The 22137-nt window shown below is 36.0% G+C and overlaps 1 protein-coding gene across 5 annotated transcripts in view; it reads left to right on the forward strand.

Moving 5' to 3' along the window:
• TAF2 (TATA-box binding protein associated factor 2) overlaps window positions 1–22137 on the forward strand; it is a 63147-nt gene that overhangs the window by 24607 nt on the left and 16403 nt on the right. For all 5 annotated transcript variants that reach the window (XM_030480048.1, XM_030480058.1, XM_030480066.2 and 2 more), the window contains 12 exons: window positions 522–657; window positions 1661–1815; window positions 3354–3468; window positions 3569–3678; window positions 4450–4515; window positions 6485–6737; window positions 9420–9560; window positions 10862–10972; window positions 12593–12786; window positions 13366–13505; window positions 18413–18482; window positions 20063–20172. In XM_030480048.1, the coding sequence (XP_030335908.1) occupies window positions 522–657; window positions 1661–1815; window positions 3354–3468; window positions 3569–3678; window positions 4450–4515; window positions 6485–6737; window positions 9420–9560; window positions 10862–10972; window positions 12593–12786; window positions 13366–13505; window positions 18413–18482; window positions 20063–20172 (1601 nt within the window). The remainder of the gene's footprint in view (window positions 1–521; window positions 658–1660; window positions 1816–3353; window positions 3469–3568; window positions 3679–4449; window positions 4516–6484; window positions 6738–9419; window positions 9561–10861; window positions 10973–12592; window positions 12787–13365; window positions 13506–18412; window positions 18483–20062; window positions 20173–22137) is intronic.

Below are 22137 nucleotides of genomic sequence, written 5' to 3' on the forward strand. Positions count from 1 at the left end.
GTGAGCAGGGACACCTTCCACTACACCATGTTGCTCCAAGCCCCATCGAGCCTGGCCTTGAACACTGTCAGGGATGGGGCAGCCACAGCTTCTCGGGGCAACCTGTGCCAGTGTCTCACCACCCTCACATTAAAGAATTTCTTCCTAGTATCTAATCTAAGTCTACCCTGTTTCAGTTAATCTAATGTCGATTTATGAGTAATCTCTAGACTCAAGTTGCTTGCTAGACTTCTTTGCTCAGGTTGTTACCGCTATCACTGTCTTTACAGTAATGCACATCATGTATTACCACATTATTCTCTGTGCAGCACTGGCTATATGCCAGATGCATACACCCATGTCACACAGAATGTACAAGTGTGTGGTTGTTTTAAGCATGTCATAATTTATAACTTTAAAGCGGAAGAGATCCTAAATAATTGTTGGTGCAGTTGTAATCTTGGTTGCCAAGATATGTTTCATGTTTCATTCCATAAAATGCAAAATAGAGAGCTGCTTTTTTTATTATTATTATTTTTCAGCCCTGCATCACATTTACATTTTTCTATCAAACACCCTCATACATTGTCCTGGGAATATTACACGATGTTCCAGTGTAAAGCACATCTTGTTATGAGACTGATTGAGAACAGGATTAGCATGGAGTTCATGTTACAGGTAGGTATTTAAATGATGATGTGGAATATACTGCTTTTTGTCTTTAGTTACATTTGTATTCATTAAATGGAGTTTAAGGAAGAACAAAATGGGTTATCACAGAATTTAGTTTGTATTTTCAGTTTTAGCAGGATAGAACAAACATAAAATGTAGGTCATTTATGTTATGATGGGTTAGCTATTGTCATTACACATAGCTTGTAATACTTCTTATATATTGTATATCCTCTTTAATATTAAGGTATTTCATTGCTTTCAGTGATTGTGATCGGTTGTTAACACTGGGGACCTGTTTTACTGCCCCTAGCTGGTGTTTCTGTGAGGTAGTCTAACCAAATTATAAACAATGAAATTATTAATGTATCCAGCATTTGCTCTCTCCACTGTATAAATCTTCAGTGTTAGAGGGAGCATCGATCTTTATATTAGAAGAAGCTGTTGAATAGAAAATTGTAGTTCTATTCTGAAATGCGAAACTTCTGTAGAGTTTTAGTTTTTCTTCTTTACTGAATATGTTTTTTGAAATGCCATGTTTGGGTTTGTTTGGTTTTTTTTAAGGAAAGCATGCATGTGCTGTGGTGAGAGCTATTATAAGTAGTTCTCAGCAGATGCACCTTTCTTAAAGCTTTCCTTATGTAAATCTTCATTATTTTTGCAATGTATAAAAGGAATAGCAAAGTAGAGAACCTGATGACTATTTTATTTCTAAAAAGCAGATCTAGTCAGTGATTTGGTATGTTCAGAAGCTGGGGTTTCAGAGCTTTCTCAGCATCGTGGATGGTTTGCCATAAAGAAAAATACATTTGTGTCTGCAAATCAGAATTTCTGATATGGTCAAGCAAATAATTTTCTGAAATGTCTTTAGTTTGAAAGACTTTTTTTGAGGTCAGTTATCAGAGAATGAGTTTCTTGGCCTTTAGTTGCAATTCAGCTGCAACTAAACAGAAGAGCATATTTTATATATTAAAGTATTTGTGAAAGCAATAACTTTTTATCATTTTAGGTTTTCAACAAGTTGTTGAGTCTGGCCAGCACTGCTTCATCTCAGAAGTTCCAGTCACACATGTGGAGTCAGATGTTGGTTTCCACATCTGGGTTTTTGAAATCTATCTCAAATGTCTCTGGCAAAGACATCCAACCTTTAATAAAGCAGTGGGTGTATCCTTTTTATTCTTGGTCTGGATTGTTAATACGGAGAATAAATTTGGTTTTTAATTGGCACTATTAAAGGAATGTGAAGAAAGGTATGAAATATATTTGCTTAAAGCAGTTAAGTACATTATTCTTTGAATTAGATATATATGGTTCACACTCCTTTCATAGTCAATTAGAGTATGCTGGGTTTTTTTCACATATTCTTTACTAGAAAGTATTTCATGATTTTAAGTTCTACTTTGAAAGAAGCACAAGAACTCTGCTGGAATTTAAGGCCAAATTATACTAAAGAGATTCCAGAGGACACTGCCCATAGAAATATGCTGAAGTCTGACATGGAAAATGCTATAGTCTGGTGCATTTTAAGATGTGATTTCCAGTAAATCACCATGAAATAAGTAAACCTAAAGCTCAGATTGATAGCTTAAAATAGACTGATATTTAATAGTTTGGTAGCTTGTGTTAAGATTACAATTTCAAGTAAAATTAAGCTCTGTGTCTTGATTTTTCAAATTTAAGTGGTATTAGCCAAAAAATAGGGTTTCTTATTTGGATTGATATGAGGGTAAATTTCAATTTGCTCCATTTAACACGTTTAACCGGTTGTTTTAATTAGTGTAACTGCAGGCTAGAACCATACCTTACTGTTCTTACAGAAAGCAGAAGTAGGTATTAATATTTAGACATTATTTGTTTAGACAGACTTGATGTTCATGCAACACAGTATCTAACTAAAACCCACTGCATGATTAATATTTATGAACTAATATGAGAAGTTAGTGTTTTATCTGCATATTCTAATTTCCATATGTAGCTGTGCCAAGCACTTGAGGAGGATAGGAGCTCTGTATGTGCATATATTCACACTGCAGCTATATCTAGATGTTAGCATTACTATCTGAGCTGGGTGAATCTTAACTACATCTGTTCTGTAAGCAAGGAAGAATTGTAGCTCAGATTTTGGGACTTTTCAGCTTCTCTGGACTTTGGCCCCGACTCTGATCCTGTTAACTGGTGTAACTGGTGTTTAATCCTATGGTTGCAGTCTCCCTACCATGCTTCAAACACTGTTGCGCCTGTGATAGTGAAGACCAGAGCAGGTCATTGTATTGTTAAGGAGAATATCCTATTACTAGTAACTGGTGCCATCTTATGCTATTAACAAGTGCTGTGTTAGTGCTGAGTGTAAACGTTGTGCTAAAGAAACCCCTAAAAATGCCTTAAGCTGTACTTGATAACAAAGTCACAGACCTTTATGAAGGCAGCCACCGTGAACAGATCCAGTCTGAGGTGTGTAGCTGAAAGACCATAGCTTGGAAGAAAAGTTAATAATGCACGTACATGATTGGACATTAGAGAACTGTTTAAAGAAAAAAAATCTTTAAAAGTTTGTGAATTAACACAAGTGTTTTAATTTCCTGTTTTTCTTGGGATGGGAAATTCTAGGAATAAAGAAGCATAAAGGAAATGTAAAGAATGAAAACATTATGTTTGTTTATAACTACTGCATTGCGCACTAGAATTCCTATACTGCTGATTAGGGATCAGAGTGGAGTGGTAAAATTTTATGGTAGCTTTGCATTTAATAGAAAGAGGAATGTATTGGAGTTGGAAATAAAACAAGACTACACGTCTCCTGGGACTCAAAAATATGTGGTAAGGTCAATTTTCCATATTTTACCTACACATACAAGTATGATGCATGCATTAATAAGCGTAGTTTTAATGTTAATAACAAAATCTTGTGAACTTGAAGGGTCCTCTTAAAGTGACAGTTCAGGAACTTGATGGATCATTCAACCATACATTGCAGATTGAAGAAAACAGTCTTAAACATGATATACCTTGCCATTCTAAAAGCAGAAGGTAAGAACGAAAATACAAACTGCAGATATTTTTAACATGAATGTATAGAAAAATGTAATGCATTGATGGTCAGTATATGCTTTTTTATATTTTGTGTTTATACTGTCTTAATCTTACTGAATAAGATTTACCTGTGATGTAAGGCAAGAAAATAGAATTTACTACTGTTTATAGACAGCAGGAAACCTTCCATTTGATATGCAGTTCTGAATTACAAGTATTTTTATTATTTCTGAAGAGCTTATTTATATAGCACAAATTGAATGAATACTCTCATTAATCAAAATAAAAATGCATCTGAATGGGAAAGACAAATTTGAGGGAAGATAAATGTAAGCCAGAGGAGTACCTCAAATGAAGATATATGAAAGGAGCACTTGCATAGTTTTCCTTTTCTGTTAAGAGTGCCAGGGCTGTTTACTAAACCTAATGAGCAAGAAAAGTAACATACTTTCCAAATAGATTCTCTCAGCTTCCTTATGCATTTAAATAACTAATTTGACCTCTGCTTCTCAAAGTTGTATGCTTATGTGTAATTGGAAAAATTAATTGGAGTCAAGCTTAAACCAATCTAAAATATTGGTGATTATTATTTGAGCTAAACTGATGCACAGCTCCACTTCATAAATATTTTTTTGCTGGACAGAGCATTATTTTTCAGTGTGGTGAAATACAGAAAGAACTTTTGCAGGCTGAAGTTCCATTTATAAAGATATCTTTGCTAGTATGGTAATTAACACTTACTTTTTTCCATTTTCTGTTCTTCAATAGAAATAAGAAGAAAAAGATTCCACTGATGAATGGAGAAGAGGTGGACATGGACCTTTCTGCTATGGAGTAAGTTGGAGGTTGTCGGAGTTCCTCAATGTAAGACTGAGCCATGTTCCCCTTGTCTAAAGCAAGCTGTTTTGAAGGATTTGATAGTAACATTGTACTTCATTATATGACTGGCAAATTTCAAGACTATAGCACATTTCTTTGCCTTCCTTGAGGCTTTTTTTCTGTAGCTGAGAAGATGTTAACAAAGTGTAAATGTATGGGTTAACGACTATAATCAGATTTAAAAAATAGGCATAATAAGGTGATATAATAAATTAATTGATTCTTAGACATATCTAATAATATCTTTCAGCTGACTTTATAGGTAAAATGTAAACAAGAATTTGCTTGAAACAAAGAGCAAGCAATTTTTGTTGGACTTCAATTAAGACCATTTAACTGGCACTAAGGCACTCAAGTTCCTGAAATCTGTGGTTAATTACAAAGGAATCCTTTTAGATTGAAAATAAGTGATGAAATGCTTTGTAACTACAATTCATACTGGCATTAATTTCAGTTGGAACTGTCTAGCTCTTTGGAAGCAAATTCTTCCTCAACCCGCTTTACCCTCCTAGAGTTGGAACCAGTGGTGGTCTCAGAAGTACTGAAGGTGTTGGTACCTTGCTTCCTGCTTGAGGGAAGTAAATAATCTGCTCTTGAAAACTAATAGTGTCTCTTTGAAGAAGGATAGATTGCTTGTCACCTTAAAAGTGGTGGAGATTTGTACAAATTTAACCTCATCTGAAAAATGATGAGAAATAACTTTATATGTGATATTTACATTTAGCAAGTTATTGTTATCGTTTCTATATGATAGTTGGCATATGTAAAATAGTCTTTTAATTATATTTAAGAGCAATTACCATAAATATTTGTGCATAGTTCTGATCAGTTATGTTCAGGTAGCCATTGCATTACACTAAGCTGAGACTTCAATAATCATCTTAGAACTACCTTTCAAGCGGTATATGATTTTACGCAAGTCACTTATGCTTTATTTATCTGCTAACCTAATCTGCAATACTGTCATTCTTTTGTCCAGTTTGGACTCCTCTGTTCCAAGTGTATGTGATCATGTTTATTCTTTTTTTATTCTTCTAAATACCGTATCTGCACTCTTCTTTTCACTCTCCTTTCCTCTCTAGCTATCTTTACATTAATTCTAGATATTCTACAAATGTATACAAAAATACACGTTATATTTGTAATGATGCTTTTTTCACCATTCCAAACTCTCTCCTGATTCCATGTCTGTATTTTACTGTTATCAATTTTATGTGGAAAACTGAGTAAGCGACTTTATTACACAGTTTGTGCTTGTTGCTCCCATAAATTACTACTGCTGTCACAGTGCTGTGTGAATACTAAAGTATAAAATGTTTGGGTGGAATATAACTGAGTGATTTTATCTGTAGGACTAAAACTTTAATCCTATCTGTTGATACTTTAACTTTTATTATTATTTGGCTTGGCAGTTCTGTGCATTTGCATGGTTACCCTTTGTCAGCTTTCAACATCCCAGCATGTGTGTGTTTGTAAAGCACTTTCACATCTATTGATAAAAATTATATTAAAAATATTGGTGTTTACCACCAGATTTTCTTTGTTGTTTTTTTGTAGTCTTAAACTGTAGAAGTGCTGCTCACTTAAGAAATTTATAGTGTCTGAGGATGTAGCTTTAGATATATGGAAGTCATACAGTAGTTTACCATGAACTCAGATCTGTAGGTTAAAAATACTAAACCACTGTATCCACTTTGAAGTATCAGAGGCTTGGACAGGTTGCCCTGGGAGGCTACAGAATTGCCAACCTAGAAGCAGGAGCTTGGTCCAGGTGACTTTCAAAAGTCTTCTCTAATTTAGATTATTTTTCTGGTTCTTTGAATCTAAATGGTTTAAAAATAACTTGTAACAAGTTAGAACATCAATTGAATTTCTATAGTTTTGAAATGTTTTAAGCTATTAATGTTTTTCATATTTTTCTTAGTGCTGATTCCCCTTTGCTCTGGATAAGAATAGACCCTGATATGTCAGTATTGAGAAAGGTAGAATTCGAACAATCTGATTTCATGTGGCAGTATCAGCTTCGATATGAGAGAGATGTGGTTGCACAAGAAGAAGCCATTCTGGCCTTGGAAAAGTTCCCCACTCCAGCATCACGACTTGCACTGACTGATATACTAGAACAGGAGCAATGTTTTTACCGAGTAAGAATGATGGCCTGCTTCTGCCTTGCAAAGGTGAGGTTGTGTGAATGGGAGCAAGAGAAGAAATCTACTAGACATTGTAAACGTTTGAAAATGGGTCAAAACTCATCACAGTTCTTAAACTGGCTTGATATTTAACCTCTTAAAAGTGTTTGCCAAGTATTTTTAACATGCCTGATTTGAAAGGAAAGCTGTATTATTTTAGTCTGTAAGTGGAGACTGCAGAAGGCTTTCATAATTGTCAAAACTGAGATGTCAGACATGAAAACCACAAGGGATTTTTCCAGATTTCATTAAGTGGCAGAAATAAAAGACTTCTGTTTAATTTTTTTCAGAGCCAAAGTATATTTTTTTTATTTTACTGGGAAGTTCCTTGGCCTGTCCGTTGAGAACTCTGAATTGCTGAAATTCATCTGTCTAATGTGAATTCACATTGCTGCCCTATAATATTTCATATTGAATAGGGGCACAAAATAAACATCATGTTGGTCTGCAATTAAATATTCAACAGCCAAATAATTGCCTTGATATCAGAAAATCTTTTTTCTTTGGACACAAAATTAGCATTAAGAATGAAAATTAGAGAACCTTATGAAACAACTGGGTGGAAACACAGAAGAATTCACAATTTCTGAAAAGGCATGTTGTTGACATATTTTATGTACATAAAGGCACACTTATTCACCGCTTGTAGAGTTCAGGTTATTGGCATATAGCTTGCTTTCTGCTGTTTACCTCTTGAGAATAATTCAGTACCTGTATAGAAATAAATCCTTTGGCCATATTTTTAAAGCCAAAATCCAAGAAATATTTGTAACAAAGTATTTTAATATTATGAAACACTGATGTAATACCGGCAGCGTATGTACTTGTATTAGTACCGTCAGTATCTGACTTCAAATATGAATTCACCTGGAATATTTGAGAGTGTATATTCACAGGTAAAAATTAAAAGAGCAGTTGTTACAATGTTTAAATGCAATAGGGGCTTTTTTTGGTCTTTACTGCAGCCCAATTATCAGGCAGTTGGGCTGCAGGTAATCATAGCTGGTTTTGCTTAGTTGCATGAAAAAGCTGGGGTCTACAAATAAGGTTGTTGACTTACAGAAAAAAGATTGTAAAAAATTATTGCTGTGACATTGAATCAAGGTGAAGGAGCATGGCAAGACAGAGCTGTAGATATGTTTATGTGAGTTACCTAGGAGGAAAGTGTAATACATTCTGTTAGTAGTTCCAATCAGTAAGAATCACTTACTATTGTCATTAACTCAGTTTAATTTTTGCAGCTTGTAAGCATTCAGGATTTGTGTTCTTCATTGAAAAAAACCAAAGTCCCTCATGTTTATTTGGGGGAGGGTTCTTTTTTGTTTATTTGCAGCTTCTAGCTGGGTTGTGCTTACTATTGTAAAACATTCTTGGTGAATTCATGTTGATACAGAGAAAAGATAGGCGACAAGCAGTTATAAAACTGAATTTCCTGCACTTTTGAAATGTACCATATACTTTGTTGTAAACCACTTTAGTCTTGGGCGTAAAGTATCTAGGTTACATATTCAATCCTCATTAATAAAGAAGGGGGGGGCGCACACACACACTTTGCTGAGTAGTTCATGACAAATAACGCTACAGAGATAAGAGAAAACAATGTCACAGTATTAATTCCTGGAAGGCTGATTTCCCTGTTCAGATCCACCGCAGCATTGGTGATGCGCTATAAGCGTTAAAAAAGCCCCACCACAAACTTCGTGCCCACTTCCCCCCAACACTGAGGAGTTTCTTAGCTGTGCGTGACAGTTACATCCAGTTTTTTGTGCTATACTGAATTGAAGGATGCAGAAATGAAGTGTACCTGCTGTCTTTTTGAGTAGAAATAAGGCAAGACAGGCTACTTGCGTTATGGTGCGGAGAATGTGCAAATGCGTTTAATTTGGAGTGTGTATCAGTAGAATAAGCAGAAAACTTTGATTTTATCAGTATTTAAAGAGAAATTCAATGAGTCAGAACACCTTATGAGGCTAAAAAACACTGAAGGAGATGATGATTTAACTACTGGTGATTTAATTTGAAAATACTGTTGTTCATCTCTAGATTTTGCAAACACATGAAACCAAGGATGCTGGCAAGGCACAGGAGCGGTTTTCTCTTTGTGGAACCTTCCCGCCTTACACCGAAACAGACTATAACAATAAATTGGTCTCAGTCATGGTCTCATTGTGATTTATGATTGAAGTTAGAGGTGGCTGACTTGCCTTTCACTTTAGGGGTGGTCTTAGTCTAAGGGTGGCTGAGACCTACTTAAAGTCTAGGCTGAGGTTACTGGCAGGGTAAATTTGGGAGATTGGTATTGCAAAAGCCTCTTCCATCACTGGCTTCTGTAGAGTCAAAGACTTGGCTTAATAAACACAGAATTTTCATCTAAAATATAAAAGAATAATTCAGAACAGAAGTTTATCATGGAAAGATAATTAGTTGCAGACATCTTCCAAGTGGAACAACTTTCATAAAACTTACCTTTATTGTAGAGAAGGTATATTGGGGATGGCAGTGAAAGCTTAGCTAAAGTAAAATAATACATTGATGAAAATATGTATCTTTGAAGGACAGTATGTTCTTGGCAATTATTCTTTTTGATTATGGGAAATGTGTATTTTTCTACAGCCAAACTAAATTTGCAGTGGTGATGTTAATACAATTTCCCTTCCCCTAATTATGCAGATTGCAAATTCCATGGTAAGTACATGGACAGGACCACCAGCCATGAAGTCACTCTTTACCCGAATGTTTTGTTGTAAGACTTGTCCAAACATTGTGAAGACCAACAACTTCATGAACTTTCAAAGTTACTTTCTGCAAAAGGTAAGATTTGTTTTTTTCCACTGAATGTTTTAAAAGAAATGTCAAAATACAAAACCTTCCTATGGTTGACAACTACAGGAACATGGATAACACAGTCCTGCTTTACCCCTTCATAAAAATACAAAATAAGTAGTTATTTCTTATATGGCATCTATTTGTTCCATCTTAGTCAAAAATCAGTTAATAGATTAATTACATACAATAATTATTTGTGAATATTTGTGAGCTCATTCTTAGATAGAATTTATTGCACAGTAACAAAGCTACTCCTTTTGTCTTTTAGGTGAATTCAGAAGCTGTCCTTATTCATTACTGGCAATGATACCATATTGTAAATAAAATCTCATAAATCTTACTTTAAAGTGGTGGGCGTTTTAGTTCAAGGCATTGCATAATCCTTCTTGATCTCTCCTTTCTATCAATTGTCAACATCATGTATAGCTGCAGCTTATTTTGGTGTTAATGCAGATTTATTTACTGGAACCTATAGTTGGTTGTACAGTGAATCTCAAAAATGAGTCACAATGGTTTTCTCTCAAGATTCATTTTGTAATTACTGGACGATTGAGTTCTTATTCCACAGATTTCATTTTCCTCAGTATGGAGAAAACTCCGATTTTGTTTTCTTACAGTGTTCAAAACAGCTTCATCCTTCTCCCCTTGTCTCTTTCTGGACCTTCTTTTGTATTTTTCTGCTCTTTTTGTCATTGTTCATTCTTTCCCACTAAATCTTACACCTTTCTCCCTTCTAATCCCATGTCTGAAGTTTATTGATCTAGAGTAAGACTCCTGAATCTGTGTGAGTGGAGCCTAGAGAGCTGCTTAGCTCATTCTAAAATAAATACCTAATCAGGCTAATACCTGTCTGGCTAATAATTCTTCCATCTTCTCCGACTGTATTGGGTCTATACCTCTCAATGGTAATAAAAACCTAGAAATCATGTTCACATAAAAACACCCTGATTCAGTGCCCATCTCAGAATTAGTTCCATCATCGTTTTCTGTATTTCATTATTTTTCATTTGTTACCTTTTTGATGGTGCCTTGACTTGAGAATCCTTTCTTGGATATACAGATTTTTTTCTGCATTATGACTAATTATTAAGCAACAATTACAAAGTTGATTTGATCTGAATATTATATAGCGTGTATATGACTTTCAGAAAGTATTTCTATACAACTTTTCAGAGATTTGCTATGGTTATATTGCTTATTGCTCATTTCAGGCTGTAGCTCATTTCAGGCTATAACTATTATTTCACTAGTGTAAGAATGATGTTAGTATTAATTTTATTCCACAGACTATGCCTGTTGCCATGGCCCTTCTGAGGGATGTTCACAACCTCTGTCCTAAGGAGGTTTTAATGTTTATTTTGGATTTGATCAAGTACAACGATAACAGGAAGAATAAGGTAAAGAATGTGTTTACTTTAATCCCTCATTTTTTTGTTGAAAAAAGTCTTAGTTAATATACTGCATGATGTTTTATGCTGCTAATGTAAATCTGGCTGGGAGAGTTGATGAAAAGGTGATACACTAAGGTAAACAGTAAATGTTACAGAATGTTCCGTAGCTGACATTTCTATGGCAGCATTTCTTGGATGTTTCAAAGCTGTTTGTGCTTGCTGCCTTACTAAGGAACTGCCTGTCTTCATGTGCATGCATACTTTTCTTACTTCATTCTTTTTCATTCAAAAGACCCATGTGTTTTGAGAAAATGTGCATGAGGCTGACATGTAGCCTGCAAAGTTAAGCACTGGTTTTGTTATTGGGGTTTTGGGTTTTTTCATCTTGAGTATTTGAAAGAGCATAGAAAGTAAATAATCGTTTTTAACAATACACAGGGCTCTGGGATTGTGGGCTCTGAATTTCAGCTCTAGCTTTCAGAACTGGATTGTCTTCATTTAGTTAAACGACAGCTGAAACCCAGGTTAATATTGTTCCATCACTAAATTGAAGCATCTGAGTTGGAAGTGTTGTCATCTAAAGTTCCTTCCCACACAGACCACCTCCGAAGCATGATTAGATGACCTTTAAGATCCTGAGACGATGCAAAATTCCATCTCCCTAGCTACAGAGGGAGTTTACAACTGCTGGCAATCTTAAGTGGAACAAATCTGAAGCATCTTAAGCCTCACTTTCTTGTGCGTAGAAACACATACTGTAACAAGATGCTTGTTGCAAGATTACTGAAATAAGCAGAAGATAGAGGGCAGAGAGATAGTGAGTTAGACACGTGAATGCAAGCGCCAGTAGTCACAAAACGTGGTGGGTTGTTCTAACATCTCCCTACCACCAAAGAAGAGACCCCACCTCACTTTGCCACACATCCCTTCCACACATGTATTCGACAACTTCTACTGGATCTGACAGCTATTGGGTTTGTTTAGATTAAATGAACTAATATTCAAATCCAGTTCTTTTTTCTGGTTTATAAATTTTAGTTTTGTACTTCTTGCTGCTCCCTAACATGACCAACAAATAACGCCAGCCAGCATAATGGAAGGGGTAGAACTGTAAACCTAGGTAAAAGGAGTGAATGAAGAAGGAAGAATTTCCACACTTAGCACCACTGAGCCTGTTACTTAACCTCAGAATCTTGTGAAGTTGCTATCTAGATAAACTTCCTGATTTTCTGAGGTGCTAAGCACTCAGTAACTTTGGTAACTTTGATATGGAATATAGAAACAGACAGGTAGTTTTAGATGCTGTCGTTTAGGAATAATGGCTTTTATTTTCCATATCTGGAAAATTTTCAATGCCTTATTTTTCCATTTTTATAAAACAATGTATTACTATTAATATGCTTTTATTACAGAGTGAAGATTAATGATTGACGGTGTGTCTGCTTGCTCAGTCAATCTCAAATCCATTTTTGGAACAAATTTGTTCCTAATTTTCTTTCTCATGCAGTTTCTCACATGATTTTTGTTTGAAGATCTTGTTCTGTGTAACAGGGCTTCAATATTTCTTGGGTTTTAGAGAATATGTATTGTTATATTTGCTTGTGCTTAAATGCTGGTTTTATCTAGTTTTCAGACAACTACTATCGTGCCGAGCTGATCGATGCCTTAGCCAACTCTGTAACTCCTGCAGTCAGCGTGAACAATGAAGTTCGAACATTGGATAACTTAAATCCTGATGTTCGACTTATCCTTGAGGAAATCACCCGTTTCCTAAATATGGAGAAGCTTCTTCCCAGTTACAGGCATACAATTACAGTCAGGTATGGTTTAATAGTTGTACACGTAAAGAGACGCAGACACATTAACGCTACTTTTTTGGGGTTTATGTACCCTTCTGTAGTTAATATTTGAGATTTTAGCTTGTGTGTCTTAAATGTGTGTCAGATTCCAATTTCCAAAAGCTGATAGTGCAAGTTTGTCTTGATTGCTTTCTTTTTCAACATTAATTTCTATCAGCATAGACTTTTATCAGCAGGCATAAGTTGATCATGCTTATGCCTCTTTAAGAAGTTTCTTTATGAAAGAGGAGCCTCTTTATGGAAGTTTTGCCTTGCAACAATAACACAGTGTAATCCAAACTGTGTTTTCTCTGTGTGTCAGTATAGTTCTAGTGAAACCAAACAACAGATTTGACATGGTGGGGAATTCTGTTTGTGTTTCTACCTAATTCATAGTTAATGAGAGCTGTGCGTTAGTGGTGTGAAAGTAAGTATAGCATGTTAATTTGATAATATAATTCTAGCAAAGTTGCAGTATTTGATTTTGAAGAAAGTAATTTTATTCTTCTTGGCTGGCATTTCATCAATCTAATGTAAATTTCCTCTTTCTACCTTATCTAGCTGTTTAAAAGCTATTCGGGTGCTCCAGAAGAATGGTCATGTCCCAAGTGATCCTGCTCTCTTCAAGTCATATGCAGAATATGGGCACTTCATAGATGTCCGAATAGCAGCACTGGATGCTGTCGTTGATTACACAAAAGGTACTTTTTGTCAAGTATTTTGACACTTTGTAACACTTAGGATATAGTAGAAAAATGTAATACTTCATTAATATTAGGTTAAAATAGTGCCCACCAGAAGAGCTTGGGTGATGACAGATATATTAATAAGAAGGTGAGATTTCTATTAATGCTGTGTCCTAGCAAATGCAAGTTTTATGAAGATGTGGTGAGCATTGTTTCTCAGTGTTTTGCAAATTGAATCAGCTACCTAAGTTTTGAAATAATGAATAGACAGCACAGTGAGTAGTGGTAAGGAGTTTTGGTAATTTCTTTTTAACACTTCGTTTTCTATGGTTTTGATTCAGTTGAGTTAAGCCGTAATTGCTAGTCAGAGTTCTTGGTTTTGCTTTACCTTCTTGATAAGCTATTTTGCTTTTTTGCGTGCATCTTGTGGTTATGTTTTGAAAACTTAGATTATTGGCTGGTTCTGTTTTGTCATTTCTTACACACAGCTTATGTTTGTGAGCTGTTTCCATTTACTTAGTATTGTCTTTATCATAGTTGACTGTTGCAAGTCCTTAAAAAAATACTCGGTAGCTTTCTTAAATGCCATTTGAAGTTCAAATTCAATCCTGACAGGTTTGCTAGTGGCAGTTAAAAACTATATATCATGTTTTCATTTTCAGGGCAATGGAAAGTTTCCTTTGCTTTTTGCTTGAATAATTGTTTTCTCTTTTTTATGAGGGCTTTATTACTTTGATCTTAATGCTGTCATTCTGTCCAAAGATTTCTCAAACTAGATAGGTGGCGGGAGGTGTTAAGGCAATTGTAGTCTTTGAGTGAATGCATCTGGCATTGAGGCATATGCTTACAGATTGAATCCAGACTGTCATACCGAAAAACTACTAACCTCAAGGGAGGCTGTGCACTGAGTATCACTCTCGGGCTCAGTCCTCGGTCTTGTGACTCACCACACATTCTCTATCCATAACCCACATACACCATTTGGTGACCCTGTGAATGATACCCAACTAGAATTCAGATGTTGTGTATCTCTGTCTCTGTTAGGCTACTCGCTTTGTTCCTCCCTTCATAGTGTGTTAGTGGAAAGATTTGCAGGAGAATGGAAAGCTTACTCATCAGCTTGATTCGTTTAGAATAATCTCCTCACTAATTCATCCCACCCTTTGGAAAGAAAAACTGATAGAAATAATGTTTTCTCATTAAATTCATGACCTTTCATGGATGGTGTTTATAGGTAATAATTAACTTGGATAAGAAAGTGTTTGTACTGCAAAGTAATACTGTAGAACTTTAAAACAGCTGATCAAACAGGTTGCTGTACAAGCAAGGTAGGATAAATTGCTTGAAATAGTCTACAGGAAAGTAAAACTTGAATGGTAAAAAAGTAGTAGAAAGATTACTTGAAGAAATCGGTGATTAAACTGAACATAATTTTGACTGAGCTCACTGTGAGATCTGGAAATGATGGATTAGAGCATTACTATACATAACTGCCTTGCCCCTTGCCAAAGACTTTTTCTCTGATGCAAAGGTAGCAGATGCAAATACCTATCTGCTATAAAGTCACTACAATTCACAACACAGCCTACTGTCTAACTGGTCATAATATCATTTCTCAGATACAACCTTCCAGCACTAACCACATGAGCTTCTGCTGTTAGACTTCAAGTGTTTGGTGGAGGGGTAAATCTGAAAGCTCAGTGTGCTAACTGACTTCTTCAGCTACCCATCCAGAAGTTAACAGCGCTTGTCTCACTGAGCCCAAACCTGGCTTTGGAAGGAGAAATTATTTGCCATCTATTGCCAAGAGGTCTGATTCTCATTGTTCCTGGCTACCTGGTTTCCAGTTCATACTGGATGTAAACCAGCAGCTATCAAATACCTCTTGCTTGTGCCAAAGCTGGCTTTTTAGCAGTTCTTGTAAAGGAAGCTGACAGATTTTGTAATTTCCATAAAAAGGAAAGTCTGTATTTTCTGGGGCACTGTGGAACTCCCATGTTTTTCTATCAGCTCTCAGGGTAGGAATAGCACTGCCTTTTTTTAAAGTTACTTCAAAAGAAATAATCTCTCCATGGAACTGAATAAGTTGTTTTCTTTGCCTTTAATAGTAAGTCTTTTTTTGAGACACGATAACTCTGTAAAATGCTTGAGGCAGCATATAAGGACTTTGACAGTTGATCTTAACTGGCTCGAAGTGGACAGGGCTTATTAACTTTTTAAAGTTCACTTCTGATAGTTATATGACTATTAGTAGCTATATATATACAACAAAGCATTTGCATGTTTAGAAGAGGCAACAACAAACTGTTCTAAAGTATCATGAATGTTTAGGGTCTCAGAGATGTTTTGCTGTAATTGAGAATTGATATACCATCTCTTGTAATCTGAAAATATATCAAGAGTATTTTTACTTCAGAAAGCAATCACTTGTTTTTATGTCTACCAGAAGTATGAAAATCTACACATCTTTCTTTTCCCACAGTCTTCTCCTAGACAAACTGTCAAGACACAGACAGGATGGGTGGTCTGTGAGCTGGGTAGGAAGTTGGGTCTTGGGCTGCACTCAGAGGATGGCAATCAATGGTCTTTACTCAGGCTGACAACTTGTCACAAGTGGGGTCCCCCAGGGAACATCTTCATAAATGATCTGGACAACGGCATTGAAAGCAGCCTCACCAAGCTTGCTGAGGACACTAAACTGGTTGGTGAGGTGGACACATCAGAAGGGAGAGCCATCTTGTAGAGCAACCTGGACAGGCTGGAAGAGTGGGCAAGCAAGAACTGTATGAAGTTTAACAAAGATGAGTGCAAGGTCCTGCACCTGGGACAGCAGAACCAAAGAGCCCAGCACAGGCTGGGATCTGTGTGGCTGGGGAGCAGCAATGCTGAAGGGGAGCTGGGAGTCCTGGTGGACAGCCAACTGACCATGAGCCAGCAGTGCGCTGCTGCAGCAGCGAAGGCAAATCAGATCCTGGGCTGCATCCACAGAGGCATTGCTAGCAGAGATAGAGATGTGATTATCCCACTCTCCTCAGCGTTTGTTAGGTTGTACCTGAAATACTGTGTCTTGTTCTGGCCACCACAATTCAAGGAAGATATGGGCAGACTGGAGCAGTCCAGAGGCCACGAAGATGATCAGAGGGCTGGAGAACCTGCCCTGTGAGAGAAGACTTTTGAAGGTCTTTTCTCCCTGGAGAAGAGAAGGCTCATGGGGAACTCTGCACAATACTCCAGTTCTTAAAGGGCAGCTACAGAGGATGGAAGCTCAATCTTCACAAGGAGCCACATGGAGAGGATAAGGTGTAACAGGTACAAGTTACACCAGGTTTCGTCTTGATACAAGAAAGAAATTTTTACAGTGAGAACAAGCACTCAGTGACACAACCTCCCCAGGGACGTGGTGGAGTCCCCATCACTGAAGGTTTTCAAGATGCGGTTGGACAGGGTGCTAGATAGTCTTATCCCTTTCCCAGGAAAGGTTGGACCAGATGATCTTTTGAGGTCCCTTTCAGCTGGGCTGTTGTATGATTCTGGCTAATAGGATTGGTTCTATCCAAGATCATGTTAATTTGTCATTGCTCCCCAAAATGTTTTGTAGTTGCTTCATAAATTTGAAGAGCAGGTTAAATGCATTAATAGCAAAGCTTTGGAAGTCTCTCAGGCCTCGTTTACACTATAGGGCAAATAGCAGGAGAGACTTACTTTATTTCAAGCAGAAATAAGTTTAAAAAGAAAAGACTTCCCTCCTTTTTTTTAACCCCAAGTATGGTGTTTCTTGGTTCTGTCATCCAATACTGTCAGCTTAAAGGATTCATTTTCTAATCAAAAAACATTTCAAAATCCCTTCTGTTAGCAGTCAAAATAATTGCAGGTTGCTTATGATTGTGAATTATAATATTATATACAATATACAATAATATTTTTCTTACATGCAAAACAACTTTTGTATGCAGTATTTTAGCTGCCTTCTATCCCAAAGAAGGGAGCTGCCAGGAAAAGCAGCTGTGCATGGAGCTGAGCACAAGCAGTCACTAATCCCTTTAAAGTTTGTCCTAGGCCTAGCTTTTCAAAAATTTCTCTGATTTTTAAGGCATATCTGAGATTGTGGTTCTGGTCTGTATGGATATTTGCTCTGGCATCTTCCAGAATGGTGTAGCTGTGGTCTAAGTGGCGCAGAACGTGAAGTAATACATTCTGCATCTAAACAGGGTTTGTGTATTTGGTGTTGCTGATATCATGTATTGGTTCCTGTTTGGCAGTGTTACTTTGACAATCAAAGGAATTTTTTAATCTAATTTAAATTTTAAACAAGCTGATTTTGTTTCCAGCAGTGACAGGCAGCAATTTTCTAGAAGCATGTGCTGGTAGGTTTCAAAATCCGTTTGAATTGCAAAGTATACTGATTTAAAAAACTAAGGAAGGCTACTGAGAGGAGTATGTTTCATGTAAGCCCTGTAGTTGTCCTCTTTCTGTCCTATTTATAGATAATAATCTTTCACAGATTTCTGCACATGAGAGTTTTAGGTTCTCTATTCCGTATGGAAAACAGAATACTTTTGCTTGTTTAAATGATATGTGGATGTGTTCATTTTAGGAAGCACACAATCTCAAGATGATAATTTACTCTGTGATCTTCTCAATCAACACTCACGAGAAAGAGAGTTACCTGCTGATAGTCACGGTGGTAGTTGTTGAACAACTGAGTCATGAAGGAGTTTTGTGTAGGTTTCTATTTCAGTGTAAAGTAAACCACCTTTTACTTTGAACTTGCACTATAATTAATGAAATTCCTCTTTAGTTGCAGTGATTCAAGCCATTTGTGTTCTAATTCAGGAACCTGTGATTGTCTTGATCAAAATCCTTCCAGTTTATGCGTTTATAGGCATTTATTTATAGGAATTTTATTTTCTTTTTCTTTGCAGTTGATAGGAGCTATGAAGAACTACAATGGTTACTTACTATGGTTCAGAATGATCCTGTACCCTACATAAGGTTAGTGAGTTAATAAAGAGCCAGTATTTCACTAACGCTGGAACTGCTAAGCAAATTCTTGGCCTGGAATCTCTAGAATAGATCAAATCCTGAACTGCTTAATACTTCTTCACAAAACAGTTTTTTCTTCTTGTTATTTTATATAAATTGAAACATGTTTTGATGTTTCAACAGTTCACATCTCAGAAATTAATATATACTCTTTTCTTATTCTCCATTGTATTATTTTTCTTCTTTATGTTCAGCCCCTGTGGTGTAAGTCTGAAGTTAGAGGTCACTTCCTGATCATAAATAAATCTGATGTTGCAGGTAGCAAAAAGACTTTGTGATACTTAGAAAAGACAAAGGTTGAGACATAGTGCACACAATGTTTTGCCAGCAAGAAGTGTAAAGCAATTGTTAGACTGTAGATGGGGTGAAAGGATAATGTGAAAATATGGTGTAATTTCTAGGATTGCTTGTTCCAACTTTGTTTTCCAAAACAGCAGATATTTTAGCACATTCATTATAAACCTTTGAACACAAGAGTTCATGATAATTGTTTTTCCCCAACACTTTCCTCTTATGGCCACCATTAAAATACTGAGTTTCAAAGATAAATAGCATTACTTTTACTCTCTCTCTATAGGTAATTTCTTAGAAAGATCATAGCTGCAAGATTGTTCTCTGTTTTATTTCTGTCATTTTTGCTAAGTACATTTGGGCTCATGAGAGGAAGCTTAGCTTCAGTCTAGGAAGGAGATTTAATTTTATTTGTATCCTTTTAAAAAGGAGTTTAAATTTTGAATTGAGTGCAATATGTAAGCCTCCTTCAAAAGAAAGAAAAAAGAAATATATCTCTAATATTGTCCCAAATTATAAGACAGCAAGGGGAAAGCTGCCTGTACGGGGAAAATACTTAAAATAAGAAGTAATAGAACAAATAATTATTCTTATTCATAAAATGTTTTCAAGGCCAAGTTTAAAGAAAGAAAGTGGAGAAAAATGTGTCTACTTTCAGCTGAGTGTGTAAATACTGTAAGCAAACATGGTAAGTGTAGAATCTTTATACACCGGCGTATCTTCAGAGGTGACAGTTTTCCTTTCCAGAAAAATGTGCAAGTCACTGGTTTTGGTCCTGACATTTTGTATCAGTCATAAACATTTAAAGTTGTTTAAAAATTCTTCGGTGTCAGTGTGGAAAGAGTTTATTTGCCAGAGTTGCCCCTTATTTGTAATTGTAAAGTCAGTGTGCAAAAAAGATTGTTGCTAAAGAGAAGAGCATAATGTAGGCTACAGTTTTGTACCTAACTGTTAAAAATAATGTCTGATAACATCCTGCTGCTTTGCACCTTGGTTGTTATCTTTAAGTTTTATTATTTGCTTGTATTATATTTGCTTATGAGTAAATCTGAGTCTGTGCATATTGTGGAGAGAAGGAAGAGCTAAAAGCATAAAACATTGGTTAAAATTTTTGAAGAAATCCTGTATTGAGTAAGGATCTTGTGTTGAATAAGCTTGTAAGAACATTGCAAACTGAACAGACTTTGTATTCTTAGTGTATTCATTTGGATAAAGATGTTTTCTTCTATTTCTTTCAGGCATAAGATTCTGGATATGCTGACTAAGAATCCACCTTTTACCAAGAACATGGAGTCCCCTTTATGTAATGAAGCTTTGGTAGATCAACTTTGGAAACTGATGAATTCAGGTTGGTTTTTATTTCTTTGTTGGTTGTTTTGTTGCCTTTTTGCTGTAAGGTTTTCTGAAATAAGCATTAAAGACTCGTTTCAGAATATGTCAAGAGCTCTCTTAATTTCGATAGTTAGAAATTGAAAATTTGGTCTCAGAGGTTCAGTATCATGTAGGTACCTCCAGAACTGTCTTAGTGACAGGGTACCAAACCTTGGTTTTCATTCTTTTGTCTACTACTGTAGTGTGCTTTGATGTACTTTGCATAGAATGATTCTTTGACCCAGATGTTCAACGCAAATGTTTCCTCAAATGATGGTGTCTGTATTACCTTGTTCTTTATAATTTGCTTTAGATTAGATAGTCTCTCTTTGTCCTCTTTTATTAAACTCTGAGAGAATATGAGAGGATAACATTTGTATAGGTAATTTAAACGAGATTTTAGAAGTATATTATAAACTTAAGACTCAATTTGCTTTGTGTGATTAGGAAAGATCCTAATGAGAGAAGGGCTGGCATCTTTACCATTGACCTGTTTTTCATTACTAAAGCAGTTTTATCCAGTACTGACAAACTGCCCTTTAACATCTGGCACATTACTACATAGATTACATATAAATGTTTATATAGCTTTTTTAGGTCATTGGAGGCTGTCTGTTCTCTGTGTACCATTATTTTTAGTGTTCAGAAGTTTACAGATACACTCCAGGGGTTGAAGTGGGGAAACTACCACCAGTAGTTCAGTTTCGTAGGATTTGCCAAGTGTCAGGCACAGAAAATAAACAATTTTGGTGTTCCCATCAGAGCTTGTTTTTCGTTTTACTTGAGAGAAGAGTGTGTGTAGTGTTTCTTATAACCATTACCTCTTTTTGCAAGTAACAAATAGGGTATACATTCTTATTATGATTCATGGGGCTTTAAGTACTTAAATTTCTATGCATCAAGATGACATAATGTTTCAATTTATTTTCTGTAAGGGATAACTGTAGCATTCCAGGGTGCCTTGAAAAAATGTTTGTTAATGTGAGACAAGTTAGTAGCCAGGGTTAAAGCTGCACGATACTAGAATCATGAGTTGCTTTCATTTAACATAAGCACATGCAATGGAAAACAAACTGATCGATGTATGTCATCTTTTTTTCTTTTTCCTTCTGTGTTAATCTGCATTAAGTTGATAATGCTCACAAGTTCCAAAGATTGCAGAGAAAGTCTGCAACCAGTTATATTTAAGCTTAGGAGAGAGATACTGAATGGGAATTCATCTTATCATTTAAAGATGTACTAGTTTAAGAAGTTGAGTAAATTATTTGCTGCTGAAATATTAGAAGAGTTTTTAAATTAGTATTTGTGAATATGTCATTCTCTGGAGAGTATTTTAATGTTAGAAATGTCCAGATTAATTAATATTCATGTTGCTTTCACTTATAACTGGGTAAGCGTATGTACAGCTAAGCTCACTCAAAACACTACTTAGCCCCATGAAACTTAGTATTTACAGGGATAGACCTTGTAATTTTATTTTATGCTAAGTCTTGCACAGCTACATTAACATGGCATTGGCACATCTGTGTCTTGTTTACCAGATAGAGTTCTATTCCTGCTGTGGAACAATATGTTCAATAAACTTGCAATCAGTCAAGAGCTGGGCTGAGTTAACACCAGAATCACTGTATTTGCAGTGTTGCACCAGATGTCAGATGTCTTTCTGTTGTGATTGGTGCCAAATGTGCTTTGACCATTTGTGTATGAAGATACAAAAGCACTACACAGTTTACAGTGAAAAATAAAATCAATGAAGCATTGCTTTGTGCAGAAGAATCCATATCTCCAGTATGAATCCAGATTAAACTGTTGAGTGCCCAGTGAAGTACATGACATAGTAGTGGCATCAGAGAGCATGTTTATGCATTGCTGGTTTGTGTTCTCTATCTAGTGCAGTTTCCAGAGGGTCGTGCTTAAGGCTACTACTATATTTCGTGGAATA

This window comes from Strigops habroptila, chromosome 1 (genome assembly GCF_004027225.2).
Source record: "Strigops habroptila isolate Jane chromosome 1, bStrHab1.2.pri, whole genome shotgun sequence".
Taxonomy (NCBI): Eukaryota; Metazoa; Chordata; class Aves; order Psittaciformes; family Psittacidae; genus Strigops; species Strigops habroptila.